Source organism: Pan paniscus, chromosome 1 (genome assembly GCF_029289425.2).
Source record: "Pan paniscus chromosome 1, NHGRI_mPanPan1-v2.0_pri, whole genome shotgun sequence".
Taxonomy (NCBI): domain Eukaryota; kingdom Metazoa; phylum Chordata; class Mammalia; order Primates; family Hominidae; genus Pan; species Pan paniscus.
The window spans coordinates 186,042,348-186,059,971 of NC_073249.2; the positions used below are offsets into that span (position 1 = coordinate 186,042,348).

At 46.7% G+C, this 17,624-nt stretch overlaps 1 protein-coding gene across 14 annotated transcripts in view; it reads right to left on the reverse strand.

Annotated features, from left to right (window-relative positions):
• Nucleotides 1–5,015: 5,015 nt before the first annotated feature.
• Nucleotides 5,016–17,624, reverse strand: part of NFYC (nuclear transcription factor Y subunit gamma) — a 79,790-nt gene continuing 67,181 nt past the window's right edge. For 6 of the 14 annotated variants that reach the window (XM_055094733.1, XM_008968412.3, XM_008968409.4 and 3 more), the window contains 4 exons: nt 13,663–13,821; nt 9,907–10,014; nt 7,201–7,260; nt 5,016–6,221 (listed from right to left, as the gene is read on the reverse strand). In XM_055094733.1, the coding sequence (XP_054950708.1) occupies nt 5,790–6,221; nt 7,201–7,260; nt 9,907–10,014; nt 13,663–13,821 (759 nt within the window). In that variant the 3' untranslated portion in view covers nt 5,016–5,789. The remainder of the gene's footprint in view (nt 6,222–7,200; nt 7,261–9,906; nt 10,015–13,662; nt 13,822–17,624) is intronic. The other 8 variants (XM_055094753.2, XM_003815430.4, XM_055094748.2 and 5 more) reach the window with 3 other exon arrangements.

Here is a 17,624-nt window from a genome sequence, read left to right on the forward strand (position 1 = left end):
CTCTGTTTCAGACTTCTCCTCAGCACCAGCCAGACACAGGAGGCCAGCCCAGCCTGGCCCAGCTCAGGTTCTTCCCTCCTAAGTGCCAGCCTTACTGTCCTTCTGTCCCCTCTTCCTAAGCCATGGCAGTGGAACAGCACCCAAGCTGGGGAAGACACCAGCAGCCTAGCACACGAGGCCTTGAGGAAGCCATGGCCAAGTTGCTCATGTGACTGGGCACTGGGCCTCCACAGGAGGGTCCACTCCTCTTAGGAGATCAGATGCCACCTCACTGAGGCCTATAGATGGCTGGAGCTGTGGGACAAAAGCTAGGTCCCTACCCAAGAGTTGGTGGGAAGGGGACTCTCATTCTCTGTAGGAAAATAATCACAAATGGAGGGGACAAAACCCATGGGGGCTGGGCCAGCTGACACAGGAGGCTTCTAGGAGCATCTGGCTCCAGGCAACCAGCTGGTGCCCTTGGGTAATATTTTAACATTTTTGAGACCCAGTTTCTTGCTTATAAAATAGGGAGAATGCCTACCTAACGAGGATGTGAAGATGAAATGAGAATCCATGAGTACCAAGCTTTAGATGTATTTTCTTTTCTTTTCTTTTCTTTTTTTTTTTTTTTGAGACAGGGTCTCATTCTGTCACCCAAGTGATCCTCCCTGGCTCAAGCAATCCTCCTGTCTCAGCCTCCCAAGTAGCTAGGATTACAGGCACGCACCACCACACCCGATTAATTTTTGTATTTTTTATAGAGGTGGGGTTTCACCATGTTGCCCAGGCTGGTCTCAAACTCCTGACCTCAAGTGATCCTCCTGCCTCCATCTCCCAAAGTGCTAGGATTACTGGCATAAGCCACCATGCCTGGCCTTAGACATATTTTCCTAGACAGAAATTTCTTAAACAATAATCTCCATTGAACACCCCTGCCTGGCATATTATCAGAGCTCAATAAAAAATTGTTAACAAGAGCTGGGCACGGTGGCTCACGCCTGTAATACCAGCACTTTAGGAGGCCAAGGTGGGCGGATCACGAGGTCAAGAGATCGAGACCATTCTGGCCAACATGGTGAAACCCCGTCTCTACTAAAAATACAAAAATTAGCCGGGTGTGGTGGTGGGCGCCTGTAGTCCCAGCTACTCAGGAGGCTGAGGCAGGAGAATCACTTGAACCCGGGAGGCGGAGGTTGCAGTGAGCTGAGATCGCGCCACTGCACTCCAGCCTGGCAACAGAGCGAGATTCCATCTGAAAAAAAAACAAACAAAAATTGTTAAGAAAAAAATGTCATGGTGAGAGCAGATGAGCAGAGGTGGGAATGTGCGCAGTGTGGCTGCAAGGATGGCTTTGTGTTCATTCACTCACTCATCAGTTACTGTTACCCCCTTGGTGCCAGGCTCTGTGCTGCACTCCAGCGGTGCAGAGATGACCCTGGACTTGAGGACTCCCTGTGAGGAAGACAGCCCAAACCAGAAAACACTAACAGAGGGATAGAGGGTTTCTTTAGAGGCTAACTTGGTCTTTTGTTTGTTGTCTCTCTCCCCAACCCAACCCCTGCCCTCAACCCAATCATCAATATAAGCTCCATGGTAGCAGAGAAGTCAGACTTGTTTTAAGCTGTATTCACAATGTTTAAAACAACGTCTGACACACAGAAGGTGCCAAAGAAATAGCTGCTGAATGACTGTATATGTGCTCTAATAATAGAGGTTGTAGAAGTTCACATGGGAGCACTGAAGAGGTCTTTGCTGACTCTGGCCCAGGAATTAGAAGTTTCTCAGCAAGGGCCACTTAAATTGGGCCTTGATGGATGTATAGGAGCTCAATAAGTGAAAAGGGAAGTAAAAGGGCATTTCAGGCATTGTAGCTAGCACATTCTGAAAACATGGAGCTAAGTTCAGGGATCAGTGAGTAATTGGGTGTGACAGAAGCATAGAGTACAGGAGGTGGTGAGGGAGAGGAGAGTGAAAAGAAACAAAGCTGGGGAGATAAGGACCTTGAACCAACTTGGGCTATCAGAAAGTCCTTATTAAAATCTAACCACCTACCTTGAGGCAATACTCTGGAGAGGGTAGAGTTTCCAGCTCTCACTGTTATCCTAGGGAGGACCCTCCCTTCAAAGGGTGAGGGTCTTATCAGGAAGTGGGTTAAGAAAGGGGACAGTCATACTCCCACTAGTTCCTAGAATTGTCTACAGTTGGGATGACAGTGGGACAGGGCACCTCCCAGAGACACAGGTGAGGGCTGCATGCTGCCCCCTTGTGGCCTCCGCAGACCTGAGCTGCAAGGAAGCCAGCCAGATTGTCTGCTCCAGATTCCAGGGGTCTCCAATCTCCAAGGTCATCCTTGTGGCAAGTTCCCAACCACCAGCTGTCCCCAGACCAGACCCAACTGCTTTATTTATTTCATGTATACTCAAGGCTGGGCCAGTCAGTTCAGGAAGACTGACTAAAAGGGGATAGTTCACATTTCAATAGCCTGCTTCTTTCTTACACATATACACGTCACCTTTGGCCAGAGAGCAACTGTGTATGCACAGGGGGTCAGGAGATCAGTGTTTTGGTTTCAATTCCACCCTTAATTCATGGAGTGACCTTGGGCAAGTCACTGCACTTCACTAGCCCTCCCATGACTCCATCGCTAACACAGGGATCATGATACCTCTTCCTGTCTCCCCTGCAGGGTCACTGTGAAGATCATCGGGAGGGAGGACGGACGCTCCAAGTGCTAGGAAAAATGTTTAAAGAGTGCTCCGGATGTAAGGGGATCGTGCTGGGTATCAGATAGGGGCTCTCTTGGGCTGCACCAAAGGGTTTGTTTACACCAGGATGGGCCCTGCTGGCAGGGCAATTTAAAGGGAAAGTGTTCAGCAGGGAAGCTGCTTGCTAATCACAACTGATCAAAACATCTCTAAAACAAGAATGGAAGTCTACAGGAAAATGGGGACCCATTCATTGGCCTGAAACTCCAATCACACTTGGGTTTTCAGGAATGAACCAAAGAGCAAACAAGGTGGGACACAGGGCACCATGAAATTAAATTGTGGAGCTTCTGCCTTTTCTCTGAGCCTGGGGCCCCTCTGCACATTCACTTTCTCCCTCTTGCATTCCCTGCACGCGGGGCTAGGCACACGGCTATCAGTGAAAACTTGCTATTATATGATGTCTCGCTAAGACTGAGTTCTGGACAGCTGGAAAGGCCAGAAGACCCCCTTCACAATAAAGTCCAGAGCTAGAATGAAGGTAACTAGATATAGAAGGAGGGAATGAATTTGGGAGTTGCGAGCAGGTTGGGGCTGACCCTGACTCACTGTTATGGGGGCCAACTTACTGACTTCTCATGGTGAACTGTCACCTGCTTTACCTACCCTGACGACACTCCATGTCATTTTGGATAGACAGCATCATGTATCCAAAACCTTAAAGCTAAAAAAACTTTGCTTTTGAAAAAAAAAAAAAAAGTTATCTGTCTTTCTTTTATAATGTGAATCCTTTACCTGGTCTCATCTCTTTTTGCTCTGGTGGCCAGGAAGCTCAGGGTCAAATAATTCTAACAAATACGTAGGTCTTTATAACCATGATATTTGTGTTCTTGTTTTCTATAATCCTGATTTCCTACTCAATCGTATTTTTCCTAATTCTAATTTGTTTTACTTTATTATTTCATTGTGTTGTTTTCATTGCAATTTTTTCTTATGGACTGAGGTAACGCATAGTGAAGTAGATGCTGAGTATTTTATAAGCTACCATCATCAAGACAATATAGGCAACAGGATGCCCCAATCTGGAGTAAAGAGCAGAGCTGGCCAGACTTGAATCTAGGCAAAGTATTTAAGCAGATCCCAGAAATCTGGGGAATCTCCTGGGAGGAAGAAAGATCAGAGGGCAGTAATCTGAAACTACTTGTTGAAAACTAACTCATGTCTTATCCCCATGGTTTACGGTGGATATTTCATAAGATAATCATAAAAGCATCAGGTTCAGACTTGAAATCATCTAATATAAGCCCTTCCCCAATTTCCACCTCACCCACTGAGACAGTCCCAAAGACAAGGGAGGTATTTGCCCATGGGTTTAGGGCAAATACCTACATTTCCTGGCACCCAGCTCACTGTTCTTCCCACAACAGCAGCTCATTCCAGCTGGAAGGATGGCATGGTGGAGGTAAGAAAGATGGCTCATCACTGGCCTCTGTGGCCAATGAAGAAGTGGAATGCTCTCTCTATTCTCCCTGCTTCAATTAACAGGAAGTAGGTCTTGGCTGTAGAACTCTTGGCTGACAAGGGGCCTGGGTTGTTCTCTATGGCAGATGCCATGCCTTTGTTAATGGGCATGGCCACAGCAGGTAGCTGAATGACAGCCTGTGCCAGGCAGGACTGGAAGGATTTACCCCAGGCTTTGACAGAGCCAGCTTTCTCCATGAGAGATGCCCCCTTCTTGACCCTCAACCAGGCAGGACACAGCTCAGTCTGATACACGGGTCAGAATCTAGTGAGTCCAGCAGGCAAGCATCTCTGAGCAGCAAATATATTCTGATGAAGCTCACTTTTAAGACCAGCTGAGGTAGGCCAGGCACAGTGGCTCATGCCTGTAATCCCAGTACTTTGGGAGGCTGACGTGGGAGGATCACTTGAGCCCAGGAGTTCAAGACCAGCCAGGGCAATACAGTGAAACCGTGTCTCTACAAATAAAAAATAAAAAAAATTAGCTGGGCATGGTGGTACCTGACTGTAGTCCTAGCAATTCAGGAGGCTGGGGTGGGAGGATTGCTTGAGCCCAGGAGATTGATGCTGCAGTGAGCAGTGATCACACCACTGAACTCCAGCCTGGGCAACAGAGCCAGAAAAAAAAAAGATCGGCTAAGGACCTCAGTTTGAATTAGGTACACAGCATTAAGTTCCCTTAGCTTTGAACATCCCGTTCTCACAAGGGTGGCCCTCTCTCCCAGACACACAAACTGAGGGCAAATGAACCTTTCCAAGCAAAGTGGCCCCATGAATGCTCCCAGACACAGAAACCCAGACTCTAAATTATCTAAAATGAGATTTATTGCATTTCATGCAGCTTGAAGTCCATGCAAAGGAGACTAGCACAGTTTTTAATGCGTTGAAAAAATAAAAGGGAGGTGGGCAGCAAACACACAAAGTCCTAGTTTCCTGGGTCCCTGGGAGAAAAGAGTGTGGCAATGAATCCACCCACTCTCCACAGGGAATAAATCTGTCTCTTAAATGCAAAGAATGTTTCCATGGCCTCTGGATGCAAATACACAGAGCTCTGGGGTCAGAGCAAGGGATGGGGAGAGGACCACGAGTGAAAAAGCAGCTACACACATTCACCTAATTCCATCTGAGGGCAGAACAACGTGGCAAGTCTTGGGGGTAGCAGCTGTTCCCAGAGTCAAGAAATACCGTACACCCCTGGGGAGATTTGCTCCTAAAAAGAAGTGGCAGTAACAAACAAAAAAAAAGAAAAACAAAAGGAGAAATATTTCTTCAACCACACTCTTCAAGAAAATGCCATAAATATGTTATTTAATATTTTAATTTCATAGCATTGGACACACACTCAACATATTGAAATATTGATTCCTTGGAGAAAAAAATGGAAAAAAAGGAAACAAAAAATATTGCATCTTTCTGCTGGAGAATCTCGGCCCCCAGGCGTGGGGTGTAGTGCACCAGTGTCCTAGCCTGCAGGAGGCGCTGAGGTCGGCCGGGTCCTCTGGGGAGGAAGGCTGTGCCCATTGCCTGGGGCTGTATGGCAAAAATTGTGTTGGGTGTCCTTGGCCTTGCCAGCTCAGGCCCTCAGTCGCCGGTCACCTGGGGGGCCTGCCCGTCGGAGGGCTGGTTGGCTGACTGGATGAACATGGGCTGGGCGAGGTCCTGGCCCGCAGGCATGGTGACTTGCTGGATCTGGTAGAGCTGCTGCGAGGGGTGGAGAGGAGAGAGTGAGGTCACCCCTGGGAGAGGGGCATGCAGCTCCCTATGGGTCTCGAGCTGGTTGGGGGTCCCAGATACCTCAACCACCACCCACTGCAAGGCGTCAGAAGGAGGAGGGGAAGTGGAGCTCTGCTGGGGTTGGGAGCAGCAGACACAGGAGGCACCAGCCCGGTGTGAGGGGGGGTGTGTGGTGGGCAGGGAAGAGGTGCAGGGAGTTGAATTTCCTGTGGCTTTCACTTCTCTGGGCTCTGCCTCTCCCGTTAGCTCAGAGACTCGAGCTTGCTGCACGCTGTTCCTCTGTGGCAAACACAAGCAATTCGAACCACTGTACCAGCAGCTTGGAAGTCAGCATTTCCCCAACTCTTGGTAATCTACACTGGCAGGGGCAGTAGGATTACCCCCTCCTCTCCTTCTTTTCTCAGAATATCTGGCTCAGGTTGAAACTAAACTGAATTTGAATTTTCTCCATGGACCCTGCTAAGGAGGTGGCCTGGTATTAAACACTTAACTATAGCCAAGACACTCCAGGGGTGGAGAAGATACTCACACAGCCACTTAGGAAGGTCAGGGCTAATTGACTACTTGGTTTCCCAGGCGCTCCCCAAAGAAGCCAAAAGCCAAGCCCTCACGGGAGCCCTGGCATGTAAGCCTAGCATGTGGTGCTGGCAGAAGCCAGAGGTGGGTCCTGATGCCAGCTCTTCTCCCTTTTGAGCAGCAGAGGGCACAAGTTTGGGCATGTCATCCTATCATGTCCTCAGTGGTCTCTGGGACTGTACTGTGAGGGGAAAGCAGAGGGAAAAGGGAAGATTCTCTCCTCGCATGGACTGAAAATGACTGAATTTCAGGCACCCAGAGAGCTCAAGAGGTCACGTGTTCTCTGCGTCTCAACAGTCCATGCTATTAAAACAGCATCATGGCTTAGGGGGGAAAAATACAGCTCTAGAGAGGGAAACAGGAAACCTGCTCTTTAGTCCTGGCTCTGCAATGAACTTCTAGGGGAGCATGGACAAGGCACTTCCCATCTCCAGGGTTCAGTTTACTCATCTGTAAAATGGCAATTTGGGCTACATGTCTAAGATTATTTTAGTTCCCACTAAGTCTATAAAACTAAAGGATAGGTGCCCTGATTTAAATACTGTACTTGTTTTAACAATTTCTGTCCACTCACTGTTAGTAGAGGACAGGACAGTTGCCCTAACCATCCAAACCCAGATACTACCTGCTACCCTACCCCGCAAATCCTCACCCTCTGCCCCGCCCAGGTTGGGTACCCTACCTGTCCATCTGTGAACTGGCTGAACTGCTGCTGTCCTTGCTGGACCTCTGTCTGTGTAATCTGTAAGAATCAAGATGGTAGAGTTGGTATGTCAGCTGCAGGGTCTGATCCACCAGCCCACCACCCAGAAGAGGGTCATAAAGATCAAATGAGACAATGCATATAAAGTGCCCAGCAGGTGCTCAATGGGTAGTAAGCAAGCAAGCACCCCTCCTAATCTAGCACTGATGGCTACGTCAAGAGTTGGCAGCACAAAGTGACATCGAGAATCCTGGAGCACATAATAGATAGTTCCCACACCCATCTCTCTAATGAATGCCTACTCCCTCAACCACCCACTCATCTCAAACTCTGAGGCTCAAACAGAACACATGGCCCCTAGGTGCTATGGTTTGGGGTAGAAGTCCTAAGAGTCAGTCTTTCAGCCAGTGAAGGCAGACTGCAAAGTGTCAGACAAAGTGGTGAGTGGTCTCTTTCATTCTTGGAAGGTGGGCTCCAAACCAAACCCGTATCACCCAGATCATCTGACTGGAATATGAAACACCCTGGCGAGCAAGTGGCCTTGGCCCCAGCAGTCCTCATGGCAAACCTATGAAGTACTTTTTCCGAGAGAGGCACTGTGCAGCCCTCTGGGCCAAAGGAGGGGAGGAGAAAAGGGGAGGGACGGGGAGTGGAACAAAGACAACATTTATCACAAGTACTTAAAATCTTATGTGTGGACTGTGAATGGATTTTAGATAAATGTACTGACATGTAGAACTGCATATATAATAACAACTGCTGGGAGCAGCTTGGTAAACTAGAAAGAAGACTGCGGTGTGCATGCACATGTGTTCCTATGGAACATTTGGCCAGCAGTGTCCTCTGTGTACCATTTCCTGGAATCATCACAGCCAGCCTGCAAGACAAGGACTGTCCTCTCAAATGTCCTCACCATGGCCAAAAACAACCCCTGCAGGCCTACCCATGAGGCTATGAGGAACAAGAAAGGGAACAGGTATGACAGGCTTCATGACTATTTCTTACTATTGTTCCTTATTTTGGTCCTTTTCCTTCCAACAGCCTATAAGATGCCTGGGGGCAGGAGCCCATACAAAGTTAGTATTCCAGAAATGTTGCAGAATAAACAAGTGAGCCTGAGACAAATGGAAAATATTTCACATAGATAAGAAGGTTAACTGCTCTGTGGCCAGCAGGATTGCCATTCATATTAGCTGAGATTTCATTTACCTTTACATTTTATTTACATATTATTCATTCAGCTTCATTCAACAAACATTTACTGAGCACCTACTAAGTATTAGGTTGTCATAATTACAACCTGTTGTTACAAAGATTTTCATTGCCTTCAGCTACCACTTTCTTGCTTCTCCCCAACCTCTCCCATTTTTTGGCTTTAGTTCTGTTCCCAAAACGCACTTTTTTTAATTTTTATTTTTTGAGACAGAGTCTCACTCTGTCGCCCAGGCTGGGTGGCACAATCTCAGCTCACTGCAACCTCCACCTCCTGGGTTCAAGTGATTCTTGTGCCTCAGCCTCCCAAGTAGCTGGGATGACAGGCATGCACCACCACGCCCAGCTAATTTTGTATTTTTAGTGGAAACGGTTTTGCCATGTTGGCCAGGCTGGTCTCAAACTCCCGACCTCACGTGATCACCTGCCTCAGCCTCCCTCCCAAAGTGCTGGGATTACAGGCGTGACCCACTGTGCCCAGCCCCAAACTGACTTCTGAGGAACCAAGAAGCTTCCTTCTCATTTCCTCCCACTCCCATGCCGTTATGTTTTTTGGATCCCAGGGAAGAATCTTATGAGGTTAAAAAGAGGGGCTGGGGGAAGGGTGTGAGTCAGTATCAGTTACGGAAAAGCCGAGTCCTTAGGTAAGCCGGGGAGTGGGCACAGAAACAGCCCTTAATGATCCCAGAGACTATATGGAACTCAGAAGCCTTGCTTTTGGCTCATTCCTCGTATTTTCCCAAATGAGATCTTTGGAGACCTGCTCTACAAACTCAGCTCTGTCACCACTGTCAATAGATACATCACCAGAAATGCAACTGGGCCAGACGGGTCCAGCTCTTAAACGATCGCTGCTTTTTTTGGGTCTGAGGCAAGAGAATCCATTAACAATGCCTCCCCTTGACCAGCACCCCCCATCTTCTGCAAGTAATACCCATGTCCCTCAACACCCCCAAGCCCAGGGAGGCAGCCCCCTCACCATCTGTGACTCATAGCCATCAATATTGTAGGGCACGAGAGGAGAGGAGAAGGGCAATTTTTCTGGTTAGGGATGCAAGAGGAGGTAGGGGTAAAATCTAAGTAAGCTTTCCAAAGAGCACAGGAGGTGCCAGAACACAACAGCCACTTGGGTTTAAAGATGGAAACAGCCTGACGATCAGGCGATCTGTCGAACATTTCCCAGGTCTGATGGGTGTGCACACCTGTAAGGTTTCTTTCAGGCACCTTCGAGGCTTCCCCTGACTTGCATTTCTTTGCCCCTTGAGAACAAGATGGTAAGAGAAAACACTTTGAATCTAATGTTCCAATTACCACCCATGCCTCTTGGGTGCAGAAGGATATGGAGGGTGTGGGGGTGGTGCTTCTGGCTGAAGGATGAGGTGGCAAGACAGCTGTGTGCTGAGCGCTCCTTTCCTGTCAGAAGCCATCTGCTCCTGGTCTCCAACACAAGCCTTGTGTCTCTGGGGCACATACCTGTTGAGCATTGGTGGCAAGTGTCTGGATCTGTCCCTGCACAACTTGAGTGCCTGATACAGGCTGGGCTAAGCGGATATACTGCAGCTGGCCGGCATTCAGCTGCACCTAGGGCAGGGGCAGAGACAAAGAGACCATAAGACATTGAGTATAATCTCAAACAGGCAAACTTTCCATGACCAGAGATGTTGATTGCCCCCTACCCCTCAAGCCCTCCAAAGAAGCCTGCCATGAAAAAAGTCCCTTTTAAACAGAGGTCAAAACAAGCAAAATCAGAACATCCACATCCCACAAGTCACACAACACAGAAGAGAATATATTCCCTGAATGGACTTCAGAAAAAACTCCCAGAAGATCCTGTCACAAAGGTGAGAACAGCATGGCTGCATGCTCATTATTTGCCAGCTCTTAGCTACATGATCACAGCTTATCTTAGGAATGAATTTATCTGACTGACATCATCAGAATGCCTGTACATTAAGTGTGGGCCTCTTTCGCTCCCATCTGTAAAGAGATCCAGCATCTGCCAGGAGCCCAAAGCAAACAGCCATCATTCCGCATCATAGCCCTCACACTGCCCTGCCCCATGCTGCACATTTTGGAGGCAAAAGCTGGACTGCTTAACCATCTCTGTCCCCAAGAGCCAGGCTGGATGGGGGTCTGTGGGGCTTTTAGGATCTTTGGTGTTCAGCACTAGCTTCTGGCCAAACACCTCCCAAGGGGAAGCAGAATCAATAAACCTTTCATAGAAAACCCCATCATGGGAAACCAAAGCTACGAAAGCGCCCTTAGAGTCTCTCATGCTTACGATTAAATCTCAGATAATACAATAATACCACATGCTGCATTTAATTGTGTGCTAAAAGCCTTAACTCAGGCTCTTAATGCTCCAGTGTACCATGAAAGTATTAGTGTTTTGAGCTGGCGATGAAAAGAGGACCAAGGCGGTTACCATGTCAGAGAACTGTAGCTCAGCAAAGATGATGGTCAGCAGAGGAGGACTGCAGACATTCACACCCTCAATTTAGAGGAAATGAAAGGGGTTCTGGGAGCATGGATAGACTGGTCTCTATCTGCGGGGTCCAGAAACCACCTGCCCTGGCTGCCCAGCCTGCCTTTGTTGCAAGGGGAAGCTTCTTGTGGCTAACAGGCAAGTATTGCCTCTGCTCTGGAGCAAATTTCCCTCTGGCCTTCAAGAGCTAACTTCACTGCAGGACTCTTCCATGAGGAAAATGCTAATGGGATGAAGCTGCATTCCTGTACGCAGTGTTCAATCAAAATGCTTCTCTGAGACTTCCAGCCTCACAGAATTTGAACTACCAAGAAAAAACGACCTCTCAAGTTCATGGTAGACCATTCCAGAATTGCCCACTTGAGGCAAGATGGAGGGACACCCAATCTAAACCCATTAAAAATCTGGTTCAAAGGAGACAGGGCAAGAGTATTAGGACCTGCAGTCATTTCTTTCCTGAGAATATGCCAAGAGAAGCTGCTGGGAGGCTGTGGTGCCAAGCCTGAATTCCCCACCTAAATCCTATAATGCAGCTTCCTGGCAACAATGTTAAGTTGCTTGTGGGGAGGAAGGCAGCTGGGCAGAAGTTTGGAAAACCTCATCTACAGAGACTGATGGTGGCTAGTTCCAGGAGTCCCCAGAACTCCAGCCAGGGATCACAAGATGAAAGACTAAAGCCTTGTCCCAGGAGTGGGAGAAGGTATACTGACAGCTACAGGGATGTTAAAATTTTCTAGCTGGGAAGAGCTCTTTGCAGAAACCCAAATGTGACTGAAAAGCTGTGAGCCAAATGGTTCCAAGCAGCTCTTCAACAAAGCAAGAAGCTTTCCTTTTTGGCCTAGGTTAAGACATTTGGTGATGATCCGTCCCTCATTCCTCTACAGCAGGACAGGTCTGGGGACCCTCATAGCTTTTTTACATTAATTACAGAGAAAATAAGCTCTGGGTTTTTGAAAGGGAAATAAAGTTTCCTTCCTGAAGCTCATCACTATTAGGAACATTCCAATGAGCTGCCTAAAGAATCTGGAAATGAAGACTCCTACAGAAGGTGCCTGAGCCAGTGAAGATGAAGTAGTGAATTCTGCAACAAATCTTCTGGGCTAAAGCTCTGTGCCCCAGAGGGTTAAAGTATCTGCAAGGTGGAACTCTTCTCTGTCTTAAATGAACCTGTGGTGGTGCCTTCGCTTGCAAAAATGAGAACCATTCAACAGAAATCTTGGGGTTGAGGACTGAAACAATGAAGCAAGGCAGAGCTCAGTCATCTGCAATCCTGGGTATCGTAAGCACACGTGAGAGAGGTAGAGAAAGAGACATACACACTCCATTTTCCTAAGCTTTCTCTTGGCCTATTACTATGTTAACTTCAGATGAAGAACAATTCCTAAACTGATCTAAGGATACTTTTAGAGTTATTTTCACAGAGGAAGTGGTTAACCAAGTCTACGTGAGTTTCTATACCTGCCTACGTTTCATTTATGACAAAAATGGCAAAGGGCAGGGAATAGAAGGACTGCTCTGTTTCACTCACTTTCCAGTTTTGGGGGGTCAAAATGACCAATGTAAAGACTGCAAGTGTTAAGACAAGGACACATTTTACAAAAGGAGTACAAATAAAAAAGCCAACAAATCTAAGAAATGAAATCCCTCAAGGCACACAGGAAGCAGCAGTCCACAGTAAAGGAATAGATAAGTTATATGAAAGCCAAAAATACACTTTGCTGCAGGCTCCACTGGGAACTGACTCATGAATATGCAACAAGTGTATTTATGGCCTTCCCTATACGCCTCCCTCTTATCCTCTGCTAATCAAATACAGGACTGCCTCACAGGGCCTTTGGGCCTTGGCATGGGTAGCGGTTACAATGATTTCCCTGCATAGGTGGAATGAGGGGAAATCGAGAGAAGCCGCCCAATCGTGGTGAACCTGAACCTAGATTAAAGGAAAGCAGGGAACAAACACAGTGAAGCAAGTTGTGGTCAGGAACACTGGGCATATAGGTTAAAAACAAAACAAACACACACACGCATATATATAAATAAGTACTGAGGGCTGGGCGTGATGGCTCATGCCTGTAATCCCAGCACTTTGGGAGGCCGAGGCGAGCGGATCACCTGAGGTTAGGAGTTAGAGACCAGCCTGGCCAACACTGTGAAACCCCGTCTCTACTAAAAATACAAAAATCAGCTGGGCATAGTGGCACGTGCCTATAATCCCAGCTACTCGGGAGGCTGAGGCAGGAGAATCGCTTGAACCTGGGAGGCGGAAGCTGCAGTGAGCTGAGATCAAGCCACTGCACTTCATCAGTCTGAGTGACACAGCAAGACCTGTCTCCTAAAAAGAAAAAAAGGATTATGCATGCGTGTGATATATATCTATATATATATATCAAGGTATATATATAGCTATAGATATATATATCAAGGTATATATATAGCTATAGATATATATATCAAGGTATATATAGCTATAGATATATATATCAAGGTATATATATAGCTATAGATATATATATCAAGGTATATATATAGCTATAGATATATATATCAAGGTATATATATAGCTATAGATATATATATCAAGGTATATATATAGCTATAGATATATATATCAAGGTATATATATAGCTATAGATATACATATCTAGGTATATATATAGAGATATACATATATATATCAAGGTATATATATCTTTAAGTATTTCCTTCTATAAAGTTGTAAAGACAGACCTCAGGGCAGGACTCACCGGGATCTGCTGGATCTCTCCTGTGTTAGTGATGATCTGCTGCATCACCTGCATGGTCTGTCCAGTGCCACTCTGGGCCTGTTGGGCTTGACCCTGTGGCTGGGCCTGGACAATCTGCACCTGCTGACCTTCTCCAACCTGCATTGTCACAGGTGTGGTCTGAAAGGAAGAGTTATGAGAATGCTGCATGAGTTGATCAGGCTCAGAGCCCACAGGATTACCGAGAGGTTAATAACGAGCAATGTGCTGGGAGCAAACCCTCTCCATGAATGCCTAAACTCATCTCAATACTAGTAATAACCTACAGAGTCCTCTGGGTTTACAGCATTGCTGAAGTTACTCTCCAAAACGAAAGAAAAACCAAAAATATTTTTAGGCTCACAGTACAAATATTTGCATGGGTCCCAAACATAAATCTCTGTGCCCTAAATGCTGCAACTTTTCACAGCCCCTTTAGTGATAAGGCACATACACTACAGAAAAAATCAAAAGCAACCATGACCGTTTACTTCAGAAATAGCCAAAGTCAAGTCTGGGGCAGGTGAATTTGGAGGGGAACATTAAATGGAAAGGGTCAGTATGAATTTATTTAGTTCAGGGTCTTGTGCTCTTTCTTAGGCATGTAAGACACTGAGAGAAAAATAAAGCACAGGGGTGCATCTCCAAGGCGGGCCCTAGTGCACACTGGCTCTCACCTCATTCAAGCTGCAGAGCAATTCCTGCCCACACTGGCCAGATGGCTGCTCTGGACCACAGTATGGCTTCCCAAAGGAGAGCAAACACTGCTAACTCACTGGGCACTGTTAAGACACAGACTCTTAACTAAGTCTACCCCTAATTAATAGAATTTAAGAAAGCAAGAACTCTAACTTTCTAAAAATAGCAATCTCAGATTTAAGAAATTTCTGCCCAATGTGTATGACTTGGCAGATTCTGTCTCTCACACACAATGGTTGTAGTCCTATGAAATGTACTCTTTTGAGACAGTAAAGACACAAGCTGCCAAAAGGGTCAATTATTCTTTCAAATCTCAAACCTTTAGTACTGTTTGTGACTTTTACAGGTTACCTAGAGCAGTGAGCCTATCTGGGCTCATCTGGTGGTGGTAGTGATGGGGGGCGGCGGGGGTGTGGGCATGGGTGGAGCCTTTTAAACTACACCTGTACACCCAATCCCTGACTTGAATTCCATCACTATCTCTCCTCACTTTGAATTAATCACCTCAATAAGAAGACTATGGAACTCTCAATGAATCATAAAGTTCAACCGATGTTGCTATTCTGATGTTCTTAATTCTGACTGCATAGGTTACTGAAAATTACAACTATGCATCCAAAGTTACAAGGGAAGGGGATGTGTTCTGGGAACGACAGATGAGATTCAAGGGATTACTAAGGAGAAATTACTATAAACTGGAGGAGGGCCAAAAAGAAAGACGACAGAGTGTTCTAAAAGTACACGCAGTGGGCTAGGCTAACAGAAAACATTTCTTCCATTCTTGTACCACAATTTTCAACTCAGCCTATTCCCAACCTCCAGAAATAAGTTTTCAATTTATGACAGAAAACACAGGATTAATTTTACCAAAATATGCATTCTTTCCAACTCTGCTTTAATACATATGTATTCTGTCCTACGAAGGATATTTGCACTCAACTCGAAATAGCCATCACTACGGGTCCAGGGAGGTGTGACACAGCACAAGGCCACCCTGAAGCAGCAGGATGGTGAAACAACAGCCAGGAAATGCTGGGAAGGACCAACTTCACCATCCTCACAAGCCTTATCAGCTCCAAGCTGAGCACGTCTGGGTTGGCAGAGAGGAGCACAGATGAAATTCTCGCTGACTAAAAAGAAATGCATGCTGCCAACTCATCACTGTACTGTATCAACCCAATTTTCCCGAGAGGATTTCCAAGGTATTTCTAAATCATTTCAGGAAAATGAGGGCTTGTGTTAGCATGGCAGCTGTCAAATCATGTATGGTGTGCCCTGCTGTCAGGGCACAACAGCCATGAGCTTCTTAAGATGATCAGCCAATCAGAGCCTGCCCTTGGCAGACTCCCTCTAAGTTCATTCTGTAAAGGGATAAAGCCTTTGGCAGGTAAAGTTTTCACCACTGCAGAGGCACAAGCATTAGCCAAAGAAGGTCCCTTAGGCATCATGATACAGTCGAGGCCTTGAGCCAGTGACTGAGCAGCCATTATCTTTGAACCCTCCTGCCTAGCACAGTGTCTGGCATAGAACAAGCACTCAATACATTTTTGTTATATGGATAAGTAAAATGAGCAGAGAATAAATCCTAAAATCATAATTTTTTTTTTTTTTTTTTTTTTGAGACAGTCTCGCTCTGTCACCCAGATTGGAGTGCAGTGGCACGATCTCAGCTTACTGCAACATCCGCCTCCCAGGTTCAAGAGATTCTCCTGCCTCAGCCTCCCCGAGTAGCTGGGACTATAGGCGCCCGCCACCACGCCCGGCTAATTTTTGTATTTTTAGTAGAGATGGGGTTTCACCATATTGGCCAGGCTGGTCTTGAACTCCTGGCTTTGTGATCCGCCCACCTCGGCCTCCCAAAGTACTGGGATTACAGGTGTGAGCCACTACGCCCAGCCATAATTACTTATTTTTAATTCTCTGTGTGTTTGTTTTTGAGACAAGGTCTTGCCATGTTGCCCAGACTGGTCTCCAACTCCTGGGCCCATGCGACCCTCCTGCTTTGGCCTCCCAAAGTGATGGGATTATAGGTGTGAGCCACCGCACCTGGCCAAATCATAATTACTTAAATCTACCTCCTAACTGGGCATGGTGGCTCATGCCTGTCATCCCACCACTGTGGGAGGCCAAGGTGGGAGGATGGCATAAAGCCAGGAGTTTGAGACCAGCCTGGGAAACATAATGAGACCCCATCTCCACAAAAAAATTAAAAATTATCCAGGTGTGGTGGCACATGCCTGGGAGTCCTAGCTCCTCGGGAGGCTGAGGCAGAAGGACTGCTTGAGCCCAGTAGTTTGAAGCTGCAGTAAGCTATGATTGTGCTACTACACTCCAGCCTGAGTGACCAAGTGAGAACTTATCTTTAAAAAAACATCAATCAATCAATCTACCTCTACTCCATTTTTTTTTCTTCTAGGCAAACTCAGCTCCTTATTAGAATATACGAGGCTGTCCAGGATGTGTTTACTATCTATCTTTCCGAACTTGCGTAGATGGTCCCCTACGCTGACTACTTTCCTACGGCCCCCTGTACTGTTTCTCACCTCTGAGCCTTTGCCTGTGCTGTGCCCTCTACTGGCAATACCACCCTTTCCCACTTTCTTTGATTAATTTCCACTGTTCCCCAAGACTCATATTATTCCCTTCAGAAACATTATCTGACCACCTCGTTCACATCTTTCTCAGCTACTCATCCCCTCCCCTACATATATACACACACATATACATATATATACACACATATATAATACACACACACACATACTTGTTTTTGTTTTTGTTTTTTTTTGAGACAGGATCTTGCTCTGTCACCCTGGCTGGAGTGCAATGGCACAATCACAGCTCACTGTAGCCTTGACCTCCTTGGCTCAAGCGATCCTCCCAACTCAGCCTCTTAAGTAGCTGGGACCATAAGAGCATGCCACCATGGCTGGCTAATGTTCTGATGTTCTGGTGGAGACAGGGTCTCACCATGTTGCCCAGGGTGGTCTTGAACACGTGGGCTCAAGCAATCCTCCTGCCTCGGCCTCCCAAAGTGCTGGAATTACAGACATGAGCCACCACATGCCCCTGCCTTTTTTTTTTTTTTTTTTTTTTTAATTAAAGAAGAGGTCTTGCTGTGCTGCCCAGGCTGAAGTGCAGTGGCATGATCCTACCTCACTGTAACCTCAAACTCCTGGGTTCCTCCCACATTGGCCTCCCAAAGTGTTGGGATTACAGGCATGAGCCACTGCGCTGAGCCAAGG